Consider the following 18,488-nt stretch of genomic DNA (forward strand, 5'->3'; position numbering starts at 1 on the left):
TAGTGCGTTGTGATTGGCCGAATACCTCAAGCGTGAGACGGAAATGTTACACCCCTCACATACTGTTGATGCCGTGTCCGGCCGGAGCGACGAGACATAAACATTAAAACCCATAACAAACGAGGCATTTGTTGCATCCAGTGGGGACATAATTACTGATTATAATGACTTATACTGTCTTTTTACCCGTTGCGTTGAGTTGCATTGCATCGCGCCGCGTAAACATAAAACACTGTCTGCATTTGTGATCGGAGAAATGACAAACAACAAGTGCTACTCTACTGCCCAAAACTCGCGTTTGAATCATCAGTGGCAATGAAAAACACAGTGGCCTAGCGTGAGGGGAAGCCCCGGCTTAGCGTGCGCTAGAGTGAGCTGAGGCGGGCTGGACTCCGCTTTGTCCACGGTGAAAGTTGATGTATTCCTTCAGCGACCAGCACAGATCAGCTCTAGGCATGACGAAGCGGATATCGTCCTCTTTTGGAAGACCAAACAAAGTAGTTTCGCTTTCACAACGAAGCACACATCATTTTCACGACATGGCTGCAGCGTCAACAATACTACAGAGAATAAAAGTTACACCTTCTTCCTTTGCGTGAACATTTGGGCGGCGTTATGCAAATCTTCCCAGATCGTGACGTAGGTATGTGGGGGCATGTTAGAACGAGCCGTTTTAGGTAGGCGTGGTTAACTCTTAACTTTTATAAAGAATATCTCTTTGGATTTGAGACTTTAGTGTTTGCAACTTTACAGATCTTATTTATGCACCAAGAGCTTGTAACACTCCAAAGAGAAAGGAAAATTTGAAATCGCATCATATGACCCCTTTAAGGAAAGACAAAACCATTTTTATTTATTTATTTAATTTTTAGGATGCAGTCAAATGTTGACGAAAGAGATGGGTTTTCAGATGGCACATGAAAGGATTCACCGTTCCGGATGGGGGTGGGAAGCTCATTCCACCAGCCAGGAATGGTGAACGAAAACATTCGGGAAACGTGATTTTGTGCCTCTCTGTGATAGTACCACACGAGGCGTTGCTCACTTGTAGATCTCAGGCTTCTGGAGGGGGTGTAGACTCGTAAGAGTGAGTGGAAGTAGGAGGGTGTTGAGCCCGTGGCTGTTCTATACGCAAGCATCAATGTCTTGAACTTGACGCGGGCCGCAACTGGAAGCCAGTGCAGGGAGATAAAGAGAAGTGTGATGTGGGCCCTTTTGGGCTCATTGAAGATCAGTCTTGCTGCTGCATTCTAAATCAATTATAGAGGTTTGATTGCGCATGATGGAAGTCCAGCCAGAAGAGCACAGCAGTAGTCCAGCCTAGAAATCGCAAGGGCTTTGTAATTTTCAATGTAAATGCCATTGTGTTTTAGTACAACATATGTTTATTTTTAACGTGTATGTGACTCTTGTGAGAATACTTTTCAAACTTGTAGAGAGCAAAAACAATAAGCACCTGTTTCATTATGGTAATGGGGATAGTCCCTCAGGAGGTGTCAGTGTGATATTATGAATGTGCTGTCCTGTGAACGAGTGATGTCTATCACATGTTGTTTTGACTGGCTAGTGAAAGCTTAATCACTCTGACTGGTCAGATATGAGAATAATACACATAATCTCATTAAAAGGGCTATAATGGGGATATTAGACTGAATCAGGATGTCCGCTATGATGACAATCTATGTTTGAGTCTAGGTAAAATCTGCTCATTGTGAGAGAAACATATAGAACGATTTGAATCATGCTTTTGTGGAGGAGTAGTGGCTGGGGTCTGTGGCTATGCCGGTGACCCAGTTTCTATCGCTTCAGCTCTACATGAGTTTAGGGTTATTTTTTTTGACGTGTTTTAATATAAATAACATAATTGACCTCTTTTGTGAAGAGTGCAGTACATGTTATTTTGCTTCAATTGTAGTCCAAAGATTACAGCATCTACTTTAAACATGAATTTCCCAATGTCCCAAAATGATTTTTGACATTTTGCTTGCAAATACGCTTAATCAATGGGGAGCATTCTGGTTTTGCTTTCCTTGCCTGTGATCATAAACTGATGTGTACGTGTGTGGTTCAGGTATACCATCATTATGGACACAAACATGGCAATATCAAAAATCCTTGTCTTGTGGGGGCATTTATTGGTCCCCATAAGGAAAATAAGCTTATAAATCATACTAAGTGATGTTATTTGAACATCTAAAATTCCAGAAGGTTTTGTTTAAGAGTTAGTTTTAGGGATAGGGTTAGGTTAAGGGTAAGGGGATAGAAAATACAGTTTGTACAGTATAAAAACCATTATGTTTATGGAATGTCCCTATAAAACATGGAAACCAGTGTGTGTGTGTACTGGTATATATGGTTTATGAGGACAAAAATGTGTATAATGACATGGGTACTACAATGTAAGCATGGTTTATGAGGACACTTCCTGTGTCCTCGTAAAACAAAAGGCTTAAAAAACATACAAAACGGTGTTTTATTAAATAAAAAAATTGGCAGTAGTTTTCTGTACGTGGTAGGTTTAGGTGTAGGTTTGGTGTAGGGCGATGGAAAATACAGTTTGTACAGTATAAAAACCATCACGCCTATGGAGACTCCCCGGAAACCAAAAATGCAAGTATGTGTGTGTGTGTGTGTGTGTTTAAATTGCACTTTTTCTGAATATAAAAATGGTCAAATGTGTCAAATGAGCTATAATACACTCTCAGAGTTTCTTTATTTTTAATCTCATTTAAACAACATTTGTTGAGAATTTTTTTTTTTTATTATATTTACATGAACTGCAATGAAAAAAAATACTTCTAAAGCATTTAATATTTTTAGCTAATTTTAATGTTAATTTTAAAATTTACTTAGGCTATACATTACTAAAATCAAAAGTTGTATCTGTTAATATTATTTAATGGACCTGAGTTAACATAAACTAACAGTGATTGCTTGCATTAAGAGTTAAGACAAATCTAATATGTATTTTTTTTATATGTACTTTATGTATTTTTTTTTATGGATACTGAAAGGTAATACTGATTATCCCTATCAGAGGCATCATGCCCATTTAGACCGTGAGCAAAGTGGATTTTGAATGCAGCTTCCAAAAGACAAATAAATGGCCGAACAACTTTTTTTACACTTGATACCATCACACCGTTGTGATTAGAACGTTCAGTGCGGCATGCACATCAGCTACTAAATTTAAATCTCTTTGCGTGAACATTTGGGCGGCGTTATGCAAATCTTCCCAGATCGTGACGTAGGTATGTGGGGGCATGTTAGAACGAGCCGTTTTAGGTAGGCGTGGTTAACTCTTAACTTTTATAAAGAATATCTCTTTGGATTTGAGACTTTAGTGTTTGCAACTTTACAGATCTTGTTTATGCACCAAGAGCTTGTAACACTCCAAAGAGAAAGGAAAATTTGAAATCGCATCATATGACCCCTTTAAGGAAAGACAAAACCATTTTTATTTATTTATTAAATTTTTAGGATGCAGTCAAATGTTGACGAAAGAGATGGGTTTTCAGATGGCACATGAAAGGATTCACCGTTCCGGATGGGGGTGGGAAGATCATTCCACCAGCCAGGAATGGTGAACGAAAACATTCGGGAAACGTGATTTTGTGCCTCTCTGTGATAGTACCACACGAGGCGTTGCTCACTTGTAGATCTCAGGCTTCTGGAGGGGGTGTAGACTCGTAAGAGTGAGTGGAAGTAGGAGGGTGTTGAGCCCGTGGCTGTTCTATACGCAAGCATCAATGTCTTGAACTTGACGCGGGCCGCAACTGGAAGCCAGTGCAGGGAGATAAAGAGAAGTGTGATGTGGGCCCTTTTGGGCTCATTGAAGATCAGTCTTGCTGCTGCATTCTAAATCAATTATAGAGGTTTGATTGCGCATGATGGAAGTCCAGCCAGAAGAGCACAGCAGTAGTCCAGCCTAGAAATCGCAAGGGCTTTGTAATTTTCAATGTAAATGCCATTGTGTTTTAGTACAACATATGTTTATTTTTAACGTGTATGTGACTCTTGTGAGAATACTTTTCAAACTTGTAGAGAGCAAAAACAATAAGCACCTGTTTCATTATGGTAATGGGGATAGTCCCTCAGGAGGTGTCAGTGTGATATTATGAATGTGCTGTCCTGTGAACGAGTGATGTCTATCACATGTTGTTTTGACTGGCTAGTGAAAGCTTAATCACTCTGACTGGTCAGATATGAGAATAATACACATAATCTCATTAAAAGGGCTATAATGGGGATATTAGACTGAATCAGGATGTCCGCTATGATGACAATCTATGTTTGAGTCTAGGTAAAATCTGCTCATTGTGAGAGAAACATATAGAACGATTTGAATCATGCTTTTGTGGAGGAGTAGTGGCTGGGGTCTGTGGCTATGCCGGTGACCCAGTTTCTATCGCTTCAGCTCTACATGAGTTTAGGGTTATTTTTTTTGACGTGTTTTAATATAAATAACATAATTGACCTCTTTTGTGAAGAGTGCAGTACATGTTATTTTGCTTCAATTGTAGTCCAAAGATTACAGCATCTACTTTAAACATGAATTTCCCAATGTCCCAAAATGATTTTTGACATTTTGCTTGCAAATACGCTTAATCAATGGGGAGCATTCTGGTTTTGCTTTCCTTGCCTGTGATCATAAACTGATGTGTACGTGTGTGGTTCAGGTATACCATCATTATGGACACAAACATGGCAATATCAAAAATCCTTGTCTTGTGGGGGCATTTATTGGTCCCCATAAGGAAAATAAGCTTATAAATCATACTAAGTGATGTTATTTGAACATCTAAAATTCCAGAAGGTTTTGTTTAAGAGTTAGTTTTAGGGATAGGGTTAGGTTAAGGGTAAGGGGATAGAAAATACAGTTTGTACAGTATAAAAACCATTATGTTTATGGAATGTCCCTATAAAACATGGAAACCAGTGTGTGTGTGTACTGGTATATATGGTTTATGAGGACAAAAATGTGTATAATGACATGGGTACTACAATGTAAGCATGGTTTATGAGGACACTTCCTGTGTCCCCGTAAAACAAAAGGCTTAAAAAACATACAAAACGGTGTTTTATTAAATAAAAAAATTGGCAGTAGTTTTCTGTACGTGGTAGGTTTAGGTGTAGGTTTGGTGTAGGGCGATGGAAAATACAGTTTGTACAGTATAAAAACCATCACGCCTATGGAGAGTCCCCGGAAACCAAAAATGCAAGTATGTGTGTGTGTGTGTGTTTAAATTGCACTTTTTCTGAATATAAAAATGGTCAAATGTGTCAAATGAGCTATAATACACTCTCAGAGTTTCTTTATTTTTAATCTCATTTAAACAACATTTGTTGAGAATTTTTTTTTTTTATTATATTTACATGAACTGCAATGAAAAAAAATACTTCTAAAGCATTTAATATTTTTAGCTAATTTTAATGTTAATTTTAAAATTTACTTAGGCTATACATTACTAAAATCAAAAGTTGTATCTGTTAATATTATTTAATGGACCTGAGTTAACATAAACTAACAGTGATTGCTTGCATTAAGAGTTAAGACAAATCTAATATGTATTTTTTTTATATGTACTTTATGTATTTTTTTTTATGGATACTGAAAGGTAATACTGATTATCCCTATCAGAGGCATCATGCCCATTTAGACCGTGAGCAAAGTGGATTTTGAATGCAGCTTCCAAAAGACAAATAAATGGCCGAACAACTTTTTTTACACTTGATACCATCACACCGTTGTGATTAGAACGTTCAGTGCGGCATGCACATCAGCTACTAAATTTAAATCTGCCTTCACTCTTTGGCTGGAGCTGAGCCGTTTTTACAGCGCTGCACATTTTAATTCTGTTGAGCTTATGAATGCAATTGCCAAATCAGAGTCGTACAGATGAGTCATCGCTGAAATGCCAGTGTTTTGTTCAGTGCGAGCGCTCGCTGACTGAATTCTGCTCACTGGCGAATTCTCTTTTCAGAAACAACAAAGTGCAGATGTGCGTATGATGTAAGAGATTCATTTCATAGTGTAAAAAGCTTCAGGGGTTATATATTGGGAGTTTTTGTGAGTGTTTGAACTCTGAAGTCAACTCTGAAGCTATTAACTCTGTTAATGCAGGTGGCCTAACGTTAACAAATATTGACAAATATTGCAAAAAATGTATTGGTCATTGTTATTTTAATATTAGTTCATGCATGTACTTGCGTTGACTAATGGGTCCTTATTGTAAAGTGTTATCATTTGACCTTCTTGCTGTGTATCACTGGTAATGTAAAATTATCACTCTGCAATGTGAGCCACAAACTTACATACATTTTTATTGAAGCTATGTATTCTTACAAAAGATCATTCATATAGTTTCAGTAAACAAAAACATCAGTAACACTAAAATACATGTATGTGTGTATGCACATGTAAAATACAAAGTACATATAGTTGCCAGAAAACAACCCAAAATTAAATGATCATATAAAAAATAAATATAAACATTTACAGATATATGCACAAATAACACTATGAGGCTTGTAAATGACATTGTATGATCCTTGTTTTTAACGTGACCAGTCCAATGTTACCCGTCTATTTAGTCATCTATTTATAGCTTTCTGATTAAATTTCCACTCAAACTGCTCATCTATAAACTTGCCTCATCTATTCTGGGCCTCATCTTCACTAGGCAAGTAAATCCTTTATTTATTCATTGACTGAACGATTGATTGATTTACTTGTATACTTATGTATTTTATTAAATTTTTTGTCTGTATTCCCTTTTCCAATTATTCTTTAACTCAAACTGCTGTAGCTGATCTCTCATCCACACTAGTGGTCTGTGAGTAAACAGATCCTGTGGCCTGTATAATGTAGCTCTTCATGAACTGCACTCTGCTGAAGGGTGTCCTGTACAGGAGTCTGAAAAGTTGCTTCCTAAATTTCTCTCCCACAAACACATAAAGAAAGGGATTCACACAGCTGTGTGAGTAAGCCAAAGCTTCTGTGATCTGCAGGCTTAGACTGATTGCCTTGCTGCTCTCACAAGATGGGGATATATGTTCACTCAGCTCTAAGGCTTTCACAAAAGCTACAATATTGTATGGAGCCCAACAGCAGAAGAAGACCACCATCACTGCAATGACAAGACGCATGGCCTGCCTCCTGGAACAGCGAGCTGTCAGGAGTCTCATCAGAATCATCGAGTAACAAAATCCAATCACAATAAGTGGAAGAATTAAACCCATGACATTTTTTTTAAAGATGCCAATAATCATTGAATAATGACTAGAATCTGGATTATTTGTTGGATAATATGTACAATAAGTTGAATTATTCATCTGTGTGGTTTTGAGATTTAACAGCTCAGGAAAGGATGCTGAAACTGCAATGATCCATATGATTACACTGGCTAAGATCCCATATGTCCTTGTTCTGACTCTCAAAGCAAACACAGCATGAACTACAGCTAAGTATCGATCAACACTCATCAGAACAATAAAGAATATCCCACTATAGAATCCAATGTGGTAGACACTGAAAACCATAGTGCACATAACATCTCCAAAGATCCACTGGTCTCTGGCACTGTGTGCTAGGAAGGGGAGGGAGCAGACTAAAAGCAGGTCAGCTATAGCCAGGTTCAGAAGACAGATGTCAGTCATGCTTCTCAGCTTCACACCCATCAAGACTACCCAGATCACCAGTATGTTACCCGGAAAGCCCACAATGAAAAACAGGGAATATAACACAGGGAGGATGCTAGCTCCGTGAGTTCCATAACTACAGGGCAATACAGATGGATCCCAATCATAATTGTAGTACCCAGAATATTCCGGATATTCAGAATATTCATCATTCTGTGGCACACCCGAATCCACACTTGAAAAGGAAAAGAGAAATATACTATAAGCAACGCAGAGCTTCTCTTTTACATGTGACTAATATACATGTGATATGACCTCACCTGGTTGATGCAAGCTCATTTAGATAAGGGGTACTGTAAGATATCCTTCCAGTCCATGGATGCTGAGCAGTAGTCCTGTCCATGACAAAGAGACAAAGATATCTCATTCTCAGTGCAAATGGCTCTTCAAAGAACATGGTATCAGAACAACACTGGAATCAGTTATAATGCAGTAATTGTCATCAATCATGGCTTCTGTTCTGTGCTTCTCCACACTAAAAAGAAATTAATGATATACATCTATCTTGATCGGACAGAACTTGTGTATGTACTGTATATAGACTGTTGTGTGTTATTTCAGTTTTCTCCAATGTCCCATTTTCTCAGTGTTCTTTTTCTGCTGTTTGAACTACATTTGGAGATGATGTTTGGTCTTACCTCAGCAACGCAGCTGTAGAATTCATAATCAGAGAACCAGAGGTGTTCTAACTGGGTTTGACCAAAAAGGAAAATTGAGTGTTAGCATAACAATGCTGGTAACAGATCAAACTTAGGCATTAGTACAAATGTATTAACTAATAATATGTGCTGCTTGAACATTAATAGACAAATAAACGTATTAATGATATGCACATTTATAAACATATAAATAAACACATTTACATTATCAGCAAAATGCTATTATTTGATTGAATAACTACTTTGTGGCATTATGATATATGATTTTAGATGTGGTTGAGATAATCATTTGGTTGATGATATAAGGCATGATGTAGTAGTAAATATAAATAAGTAGTAAAGTACTTTACTGGGTATATACCATAATAATAACCAATGAACAATTGTTTTAGAAAATGCTAATTCCTATAATTGTTGATACCTTTTTATCATCAAAATTTGTATGAATTAAAATGTGAATGAACACAAATGAACAATAAACAATAGTATATAAATTGACATTCAATTATTTTTTTTTATAAATGCTGTGGGAACAAATGTCATTGGTAGTTCATGATACCTAATGCATTAATGATAACAAATTGAACCTTATTGCAAAACCCTTACCTGTTACCCTTTACTATTTACTGTAATGCTGATTATCAAAAGAACATGAATCAGTAACATTTTGGCATCTAACTTTGATAAATGTAGAGGGCACGCATTAAATTCAGTTTAGTTTAATAGTACAGCACTTAAATATATATTGTACTTTAATATACAAAATAAATATTGTTCTAAAGCAGCTTTAAAAACAATATGCCTAAAGTATGACACCTCAGAAAAAAATATACAAAGCATACATTATTGTTCATTTGAGCCTCATAGTATTAATATTTGTATATTTTTAATTAGTCTTTTATCTGCCACATAAAACACGTCTTTTGTGCTTAGCAAATTTTCACGTTTGTAGTATTCTGTGGAAATAACAAAGTCATTCTACCACATTTTTAATTTAATAAATTAAGTCATATGAATGATTTATTATCGTAACAGAAAATTTCACATACCTATGAGCACTATGAGCTTCGATCTGTGGTGGAAACCACCTGTGACATTCAGACTTATTCTGTGACATTGAATGTTTTCAACAGCTAGTTTACCAACCATAAAAAAGTGTGAAACCATAACCATTTCAACCTATTTAAACTGATACAAAAGGTGTTTGCTGTAAAATTGGGGGCTAGGGCTCATATTTAAAGTGCTCTCCAGGCATATTAAAGGCATATAAATGAACACTTAAAAAAAAAAAGTGCTTGCCAGGAATACTCACAAGTGTGGTAACTGATGTTGCCCCCTGACCTTCCGAGCAAAGACGGGAAGTTGAGATGAGATAAGATCTTATCATATGAGATCGGTCAAAAAACATGATCTATTATAGGTTTGTTTGTTTGTTTTTTTCCACAGGGTATTGGTTTGTGACACTTCCTCTGTATATGTAAACTGGGGTAGGGGCTTTGCAGATTGCAGACCTAGTTTCATATTGGCTGCAATAGCAATGACTCGATTGGCTCCCATACAGTTTGGAGGAAATTACATTGTTATGCATCTATGTTGTCTTTTATTTTTGAATGAAAAAACAATGTTGCAACACTGCAGTATGAACTTCATAGTGCTTCAATGCCGTAAAAAAATAATAAAATGACAAACCTATGCCAATAAATAACCAGTAAAAGAACACGCTCAGCATTGCATGCACGTGTACTCAGAACAGCTGAGCAATGTGATAGCATGTGGTTTTACACACTCTGCACACACCCAACCACTTAAAAGTGCTTTTAAAGGAAATGTCCATAGTCTGTATCACCTTACATATCTTACATTGTATAGGCTCTGGTGTTCTTTCAAGTGTTTTATCATTAAATAACATAAAGTTTGATATCTGCGCCATCTGAATTAGTAACACACTGAAACAAAAAACATGAAACCAGTGGAGGGGTTGGTTTACCTTTGCTCTTTTTGTGGGTTTTTGTTTGCCTTGGTTAAAGTTTTCTCGTTACAGTCTCTTCACTGTGAGGGAAATGTGTGCTTAGACTCAATAGTACACTCTTAAAAATAAAGGTGCTTCAAAAGGTTCTTCAAGCGATGCCATAGAAGAACCATTTTTGGTTCCACAAAGAACCATTCAGTCAAAGGTTCTTTAAAGAACCATCTCTTTCTTACCTTTTTGTAATCTGAAGAACCTTCTTTCGCCACAAAGAACATTTTGTCAAACAGAAAGATTCTTGAGATGTTAAAGGTTCTTTATGGAACCATTTAGACAAAAAGGTTCTTCTCTTGCATCGTGAAGCACCTTTATTTTTAAGTGTAGCACGTGTCAAAAAAAAAAGCAAAATATAACTAGGTTTTTACATTTTCTGAAGAAATGTAAAATGTAAATGGTGCTTGCTCATTTACAAAACCACATTGCTAAGATGTTCTGGTCGGTTGCTAAGTGGTTGTTGCTACTGGACTAAATAAGCCCACCCTCAAGTCTCTAATATTCTTGTCTCTAGTTATGATCAAATATGACTTCCAAAATCAATGTAATTTTTGAGCCTTTTTTATTATCCACCAAGCAAAACTTGTAAGAAAAAAGCTCACCTCTATTCAACAAGCCACATAATTTGAGTTTTAACTATAGCACAAATGTGTAGGAAATGTCACATGCACATAGAAATGACATCACACTCAAGTTGACCGTGTTCCAATACAGAAGTCGGAAAATCAAGATTGACGCATCCATTGATACCAACAGTTGATCAAAACACATTAAAAAGCAGTATTTTGCACAGACAGCACCAACCTATCATGTCCACAGATAGAGGTTGGATAGTACTGTGTACTGTGTAGACACAAACAAACAGACATGCTAATAAACAGTATATTACTGGTGTTTCACTTCTGTTGATGCAATGATCAGCCTGAAGGCAGGGTTGTTGTGGTTCCTCCAACTTTCCAAACCAGAATTCCAATTTGAGGAGGTGTTTCAGTTAAAAGTTCTTGGATTTTACAACTTCCAAGTACAAATGGAGCGCACCATTAGGATAAGGTTTAGTTTAAATCACTAACCCAAGTATAGTAATAATGATATTAGAAGAATATGTTTTAATGGTCTCAAGAACTTCCCAGTTCCCACATATAATTTTTGGTAACACCTTAGCTTACGGACCAATTCTCATCATCAACTAGTTGCTTATTAACATGCATATTACTAGCATATTGGCTTTTTATTAGTACTTTGCCCAGCTCTGGTCAACTTACAAATGGCGTCCTTGGATGGCCTATAACTCTCAGAAACGAGACCGGGATCCAAGAGCAGATGAAAACAAAATCCAAGTTTATTGAAACTGTGATAACAAAAAAGTAAATAAATCAGCCGGATAGCAAAACCCCAGCAAAAAGTCAGTTCTGATCAGCGTGGAGGTTAGACCAGCCGGGGAAGAGAGGCGGCGAACCGGCAATAGAATGCCACCGCTGAATTCCAGGGGTGGTCTCGAGCATGGGCAGAGAGGAATAGGACGGAACTGCTGTGGAGAGACAGGCCTATGAGTAGCGAGAGCCAAGGACGGGAGCCGACCAGAGTTCTAGGGAGGCAGGAGGGTAGAAAGAGGAGGGTGACAAACACAAGACCGACTAGACTATAAAAATTAAAATAAAAAAAATGATTCAGACAAACACAGCATGGACAGAGACGATCTAAGTTGCTGCACAACATATTACGGACTGACACAAGATAGCATTCAAGAGGGCCAGATAAAGGGAAGAATAATGAGGACAAAACGAGGTGCAGGTGAGAAGGGAGAATTAGCTAACAGGGATAACAAGAGGGGCGGTGTGAACACCAGCATGACAGCAGAGCACATGGCAAGCCATCAAAACAAAAGACCATGTGCTCCATGATAACAAAGCCCAAGTAGACCCCACCGAAATCGTGACAATAACTGTATATATTTTGGTTTCAAGCTTTCAAATCGTAACTTGTTTCCTACCAATCATCTACTTTTTTTCTTTTTAAAGTTTTAACAGAGCATGTAAATGTGATCAGCTCTGTTCGGTTGATTACATTTTTCTTCTCTTCTCCACTAAGCAAGTAACTTACAGAGATGTCGAATTTATTGACCATATTGTTAGAATTTCCAATGACTGTCAGGTAGAAGTGAAGGGCTCAAATACTGGTCATTTACAATGGCCATTTTTGGCTTTCATAAACATGGTTTCTAACACTTGAACAAATGGAAGAGATGCACCGTGATTCTAAACCAAAATGTGTACTTCCTCCAAGACAGATGCTGTCACACCCCACAAACTCATCATCTGGAGAGAGAAAATGTCTCAGTTACACCAAAATACACATTTCATGATGGACGTAAAAAGGATTGTAAAGATATTTCACGGGAACTTGGCATTCATTACATCTGTTTTAATTCTTCAGTAAGTATTATAGAATATTTAGTTGCTTATGGTTTTATCTGCATGTTTTTATTCTTTTATCTTATGAGTTAGTGTCTTGCTTTGCACATTTAAAAAACAACAAGTGATGTACCAAAGTGCTGTACAATTTTAAATATTATTAGGCAATATAAAATCTATTGCCTAATAATGTTTAAAATTGTACAGCACTTTGGTACAACACTTGTAGTTTTTTAAATGTGCTTTATAAATAAACGTGAACTTGAATTTGAGTAAGTATTCATGTTCAAAGGTCAAATGTTACAGCTAATAATTTGTAAAATATTTGCTCCTTTTTGCTACATTTTTAATAAAAAAATAATAAAAGTACCTAACTGAAACGACTTGCTGTCAGTTTTATTAATATAAACTAACAGAGACTACAAAGGATAGAGTGCTGCAGGGATGACATATTTCTGTAGGCCAAAACCTAGAAACGAGTTTTAGCATTTCTGGTTGTTGCTGCCGTGTGGTTTGAGTTTGAGCTCCGTCAAGTTAATTCTTTGTCGTCTAATTTTTTATCTTAAAATCAATTTTATACACCATCCTTTTTCAGTTTTATAACGTGTGAATATATCCCCTATCGTATTCTACAACAAAAACAATCAGAGCGCTTTGTTAGCACTAGTTCTATTTTTGACTTCCGAGTCCGCTATTAGCATATAGCCCGCTAGCATCGCCAGCGTGGTTGCCGCTAATCTCGCTTACACTAATACTCTATTCACATTTATTTTGTATGTTATATTTAATATATATATATATATATATATATTTTTTTTTTATTTATTTATTTTTTTTATTCATTAATCATTCAGGTATTTGACAAAAATAAACAATATACTGTGTGTATATACAGTACACTCTCAGAAAAAAAGTGTAAAAACAAACAAACAAAAAAGTAACTTTAGGGGTACAGCAGCCTGTCAGTGTCAACTTTGTACCTTCTTAACCCCTAGTGTTCATAATAGTACCATAAGAGTACATATCACTACCTTAAGGGTACATATTGAGGATACTGCCCTAGTGACAAGCTGTTGTAGCCCTAAAGGTACAATCTTTGTTGACAGTGTATGTGAAAAATAGTGTGTAAATTCACTCCCATAAAGGTAATAAAATGTCTCTAAAAATCAGATCTAAATGGTCCATGGTCCAAATATTATGCCATATAATTGCATACATTGTTATGCAATAATATGCCACTTAATTGGATATATTCTGCATGTACATGTTTAAAATGTCATAATTCAGTATACTGTGAGGCTACAGAGACAGTGTTGTTACTGAAATGTTTTTGCCTATGATTTAAAACTAAAGTAAGCGTAAGCATGCAGTGCCAAATGTGTTAGGGAGGGCTCTTGTGGTAAGCGATAGCATTACAATATACAACATACAGATTTTAATAGTTTCATTTATTGGTTTATTTACATAATGACTAACATCTTGATATAATTATCAGTGCATTCGAAATAAGTAGTTTAGGCATAAAATTGAGCAGACATTAGGAATATACAATATTCACAGACATCAGTCCAGTAAAGAATACATTCAATGTAAAGTTCCTCCATATATCAATACTGCACCCACACATCCTCTTTTAGCCTATTTGAGGGAACACTGTTTTGTGTTTGGTTTTGCCTTTGAAGTGTGTGTGGTTAAGGATGTGTATTTCTATTCCTGTGGTTAATGACAATTATATGGAACCGGTAATTTTTTTAGCAGGTCATGTGATGAGACCTCAGAGATATTGAGGAACAGATATATTATCAAGATTAGATCACTTGTAAATTCATAAAATTTAATGCATCAGTTAATTTTTTAAGCCAGTGTGAAAGACACTAATTTATTCATAAACACTAGACTGCAGAAAGCATTTCTTGCCCCACCAACCTGAAGTAGGAATTTTCATATCCTTGTATGATTTCACGTACTTATATGATGGTTCTTTTTTAACAATGGCATTTGGTTTCACTAATTGAGGTAGTATAATTGATATGATCAGGGCCGGATTTACCACTTTTCGTGACATAGGCAAAACCAATTTTTGGGCCCGCCTTCCCTATTAATATAATAGGCCTAATATTACAACCCAAGCAAACAAAAATATTTCTTAATCAGTGGAAACCGTTACAGTGTTTTCTATCGCAATAAGCGCTTGCTTTCAGTCAATAAAAATCGAATGTAGTTCTTAATTTGTTTGAGAACTGAGAAAGACCATTCCATTAATAGGCGCGTGTAGCCCTAAAGTGGTTATGTGGCGCGTGGCCACATAACCACTTCGGGAGTGCATTATTTCTCTAATAATTTTAATGACCTGGAGTCACAATCACACATCAATTGTTCAGATGATTTGTTTCAAGACATTTGACATGTTTCTGTCCTGAAGTGTGTTGAACTAGCTAATTTTTTACGCACCTCATCGCAAACCTTCCGTTGCAAATTCCAAAACGTAATTTTAGCGCTAATAACAGAGGTTTGAGCCATTAATATGCAGACTAACGCAGTTATTAATGCAGTCTAACACAGTTATTTGATAGAGAGAGCGAAAGAGAGAGGAAGAGATTAAGTGCGTCTGTGCATCTCTCAGCAGTGTCTACTAATAGCGAATCTTTAAGTTGAACTGCTTCAAGAACCTCGCTACTGAGAAATGTAATGTTAGCTTTTCAGGAGCGAAACTATTTTATTGATAAATTCATAGGGCAGCCGCAGCTCTGACAAGAAGTTTCTGTTCGCGTGTGTGTACTGTGTGTGTGTCTGTAAGAGATAACGGGAGAAAGAAAGCCGATTTCCGTACATAAATGTTTGAAGACATGGAAATATATTTTGTCATTTTTACCCTATTGTTTGTTATATTTATTTGCTCAATGTCTTCTGGGGTTTTTGGTTCTTTTACTGTTGTAGATATCCCATAGTATAACAAAAATATTATATATCTCTTCATTGTGTTTGGGCCCCCCTGGACGAGCAAGCATAGGCACGTGCCTAGAATGCCTATGCACAAATCCGGCCCTGGATATGATATAACAACAACAAATGTATTATATGATACAATGCATGAATAAAGACTGAACATCTTAAACGATAAGCACAATATTTACAAAAAGGATTAAAAAAAATGGTTGCGTGTCCCATCTAAACTTGTGTACTTTTGGTAGGAGATGCAAAAAAAATAGCTGTGTTGGAAGTTTCATTCTCTGAAACTTTGGATTGTGTAGATGTCGAATGGTAGGTCTTCACACACACAAGATTTCTTGAAAACATACTTGCTAGGCATTTCCTAAACTTTTCTCCAACAAAAGCATAAATGACCGGATTTACACAGCAGTGAGTGAGTGCGATTGTCTCTGTCAAGTCCATGGCCATGTTGATATGAAGATAAGCCTCGCAGCTAGTTAGAATGCCAAACTCCTGCAAGGTTTTCAGGAACACCACCACATTGTAGGGCACCCAGAAGACCACAAACATGATGACAATGCCTAAGATGAGCTTTATGGCCCGTTCCTTTTTTGAGTTTTTTGTCTTTTTCACAACCATTAGGACCCTGGTGTAGCAGTAGGCTAAAGTGGGCAAAGAGATGAACAGTCCTACTGCATTTTCACCAAAGTTACGGAAGAGCTTCCACTTTTGGGCTGACCCAGCAGGATAAACTCTCTGACAGCTGGTGATATTGTCCTCTGTGACCATTGCTGCAAAGATGGCCTCTGGAAGGGCAGCACAGATCGAAACCATCCATATAAGGAGACTAACTATAATTCCATAACGCAGCATCTTCGCTCCCAGCACCGCAATAGCATGTACGATGACCAAATAGCGATCCATGCTCATCAGTGTCACAAATAAGATTCCGCTGTAAAATCCCACTTGGTATGTACCTGCCATTGCTTTACACATTTCATTGGATTTTAAGTAGTGGCCCTGAATATAGAGAGCCCAGGAGGGCAGTGAGAGGACCATTAGTAGGTCTGACAGAGCCAGATTCAGCAGGCAGAGATTTGTCATATTTTTCACGTGCATGATTTTCAAGAGGACCCATAAGACAGTGATGTTGCCAATAAGGCCAAGTCCAAAAACCATGTAGAAAATGGCAGCCTTGAGATCGGGATTCAGCTGTGAATCTTCAGTCTTGCAGGTTTCTGTTTCGTAGTAATCGAAGGTTGTTGTATTCATGCTGTAACAAATAGCAAATTGTATTTAAAAAGTTAAAAGTAGTTTGAAAAACACACTATTTGTACTAAATGTAGTTGTACTTGAACACAATGAATAAAACTAGTAACATGCCACTTATATGGACCGTAACCACTCGTTTGACTCTATCATATAGGGATTTTTTTTTTCGAGCCGCATTGATGTGCAATAATGGTGTGAAAGTTGATGTCAGTAAGTTGCAATGTGTTCTTTAGCAAATCTCCATCATGGGGTCTTCTATAATTCTGGAAATTAAGAGTCGGAAGGCACATGCCAACTTACTTAACATAAATTAAACATAATAATTGGTAGAGTGTAACTTTATTTCATTGCTTAATGGCTGTACAACAGACAAAGTTTCATAATAATGTAATAGCATTATGATGGTAGGCCTGATTAATAATAATATATAATAATAATAATATTCAGGTAGGCCTGAATAATAATAACAATAATAAACCTGATTAAGGTTGTTACGAGTGTTACATGTTCAATAGGCAGGCATTTAAAAATGCTTTTACAATTTTTAATACAAAATTTGACAGTAGTAATGATTTGAAGTCAAACCTCAAAACTACCACATGCAGACCACATTGTTTTCAAATATCATTATGCACAAACAGAAGGAGGTCGCAGCACGTTGATTAACCACAGGTTTTTCAAGCATCCCACCGCAATCCCACTATCATACATACATATCTGTGATCTCATGTAACATTTTTGTGAATTACAGTACTTGTGCAATACAGTCAAGATGTTCTACAATACTCAGTAGAAATACTGAGTAGAAATCACTTGTATGTGATATAATAATTGAATAAAAAAAACATTGAATCACTGAATGTAATATATTGGGCTGTTCTTAAGGAACAGGGTTATGCTCTTGAGTCGATCTCCAGAATTTATCAAAATGTATTAATGATGGATCAAAACACAACATGATGAAAATCTAATAAATAAATATTCTCTTTACCTCTCTGTATATGTTTCAATCATGATGACAAATTGCTGTCACTCTTGTTGTTGAGATGTTGTTAAGACTTAGTTCATATGGTCATGGAAGTGAGTCCAGTACATTTCACCTTCTTTCTGTACATTTGCCTTCAGCAAATTTCCTGTTAAATGAAGCCTGTGCATGTGTGAGTGTGCTTTTTTGCAAAATTTATCGTGCGAAGAGATGGTGAGTTGTGAACACATTTCCTGTCACCGCACTGAGGTAATCAGTTTGGATGCACAAAAGAAATTCCCTGGGAGGAGATAAAACAATAATTTTGAGTCATTTGAGGTTGTGTCAGCTACTGAATGAACTCTAATAAGTCCCCCCACCCACAGCGAATGTCTTGAAAAGGACAGTTTATATAGATAATGTTCAAAACCAATGCCATCCCACACCAATGAATGATATGTCTGTAATGCTGACAAAACAATGTTTGTGCTCTTTTCTCCTTCAACAGTGAGTCAGTTTTCAGGAATTGA

At 36.7% G+C, this 18,488-nt stretch overlaps 2 protein-coding genes across 2 annotated transcripts; both read right to left on the reverse strand.

Annotated features, from left to right (window-relative positions):
- Positions 1–6,420: 6,420 nt before the first annotated feature.
- LOC107601667 (C-C chemokine receptor type 5-like) lies at positions 6,421–9,782 on the reverse strand. Its single transcript, XM_016293921.1, has 4 exons — positions 9,673–9,782; positions 8,340–8,390; positions 7,962–8,036; positions 6,421–7,876 (listed from the first exon to the last, which is right to left on the reverse strand). Exons 2-4 carry the CDS (start codon positions 8,363–8,365, stop codon positions 6,796–6,798), a joined length of 1,182 nt encoding a protein of 393 aa, XP_016149407.1. The 5' UTR covers positions 8,366–8,390; positions 9,673–9,782; the 3' UTR covers positions 6,421–6,795.
- A 6,027-nt stretch (positions 9,783–15,809) lies between these two features.
- On the reverse strand, positions 15,810–18,114 carry LOC107601659 (C-C chemokine receptor type 4-like). Its single transcript, XM_016293915.1, has 2 exons — positions 17,986–18,114; positions 15,810–16,995 (listed from the first exon to the last, which is right to left on the reverse strand). The coding sequence occupies exons 1-2, from the start codon at positions 18,006–18,008 to the stop codon at positions 15,960–15,962; spliced, it is 1,059 nt and encodes a 352-aa protein (XP_016149401.1). The 5' UTR covers positions 18,009–18,114; the 3' UTR covers positions 15,810–15,959.
- Between the last annotated feature and the right edge of the window lie 374 nt (positions 18,115–18,488).

The sequence above is a fragment of the Sinocyclocheilus grahami genome, unplaced genomic scaffold (assembly GCF_001515645.1).
Source record: "Sinocyclocheilus grahami isolate Dianchi unplaced genomic scaffold, SAMN03320097.WGS_v1.1 scaffold310.1, whole genome shotgun sequence".
Taxonomy (NCBI): domain Eukaryota; kingdom Metazoa; phylum Chordata; class Actinopteri; order Cypriniformes; family Cyprinidae; genus Sinocyclocheilus; species Sinocyclocheilus grahami.